The sequence below is a fragment of the Blastocystis sp. subtype 4 genome (assembly GCF_000743755.1).
Source record: "Blastocystis sp. subtype 4 strain WR1 chromosome Unknown seqid_0309, whole genome shotgun sequence".
Taxonomy (NCBI): Eukaryota; class Bigyra; order Opalinata; family Blastocystidae; genus Blastocystis; species Blastocystis sp. subtype 4.
In genome coordinates, this window is record NW_014569238.1 from 10,177 (window position 1) to 11,326 (window position 1,150).

Consider the following 1,150-nt stretch of genomic DNA (forward strand, 5'->3'; position numbering starts at 1 on the left):
CGAATTGGTCAGGCCATTCAAGAAGCGTTGCATATTCCTTGCATGACAAGTGATGTGATTCTCGAGATGACACGTGGAATTCGTCTTCACTACAGTAAGTTCAACTCGTCATTGGACGGAGGAGCAGCAGAAAAGGCGATGTTGGGTCTGGGTCACAGTTATTCTCGTGCTCATGTGAAATTCAACGTGAATCGTGAAGACAACATGATTATCCAAGCTATTTGCATTTTAGATCAAGTTAGAGCTGTCTTTGTGATTGATTGTAGATTGATAAGGATCTGAATACATTTGCTATGCGTATCAAGGAATGGTATAGCTGGCATTTCCCTGAGTTAAAGGACATTGTGAAGGACAATTATCTGTATGCTCGTGTGGTGAAGCTGATTCAGTCTCGTAAGTTCCTGGAAGATGATGCCTGTGTGGAGGAATTGAAGAAGGTTGTGGGAGATGAGGATATGGCGAAGGACATCATGAATGCAGGTCGTGCTTCGATGGGTCAGGAATTGAATGAAATGGATTTGGTGAGTGTGAATCTGTTTGCAGATAAGTGAGGTTGAGTGTTGAGTATGATATGCAGAGTTGTGGAACTGAGTAAATATCGTGAGGATTTGTATGATTATCTCCAAGCTCGTATGCATAGTGTGGCTCCCAACCTCTCTGCTTTGATTGGTGAGATTGTTGGTGCTCGTTTGATTTCTCATTCTGGTTCACTGGTGAACTTGGCAAAGTGTCCTGCTTCAACAATCCAGATTCTGGGTGCTGAGAAGGCACTTTTCCGAGCTCTGAAGACACGTAGCAATACACCCAAATATGGTATCATTTTCCACAGTAGCTTCATTGGTCGTGCTGGATTGAAGAACAAGGGCCGTATTTCTCGTTATTTGGCGAATAAGTGTTCGATTGCTTCTCGTTTGGATTCCTTCTCAGAGGAACCTACCGACTTGTATGGATTGAAGATGAAAGAACAAGTGGAGCAACGACTCAATTTCTATGAGACTGGAGTACCTCCACAGAAGAATATCGAAGCAATGCATGAAGTGGCGGAGGAGTTGAAGCAGATGAAGCCGAAGGAAGAGGAGAAGGTGATAGAGGAGGAGGTGAAAGAAGAGAAGGAAGAGAAGAAGGAGGAAGTGAAGGACAAGAAGAAGGA

At 43.7% G+C, this 1,150-nt stretch overlaps 1 protein-coding gene across 1 annotated transcript; it reads left to right on the forward strand.

Annotated features, from left to right (window-relative positions):
* Nucleotides 1-42: 42 nt before the first annotated feature.
* On the forward strand, nucleotides 43-1,150 carry JH06_5630 (hypothetical protein; the record flags this gene model as incomplete). The annotated part of the gene is given in 3 exon segments (XM_014670220.1): nucleotides 43-252; nucleotides 267-547; nucleotides 578-1,150. Coding segments are annotated over 3 exon segments (1,064 nt in total), but the record flags the coding sequence as incomplete, so codon positions are not given.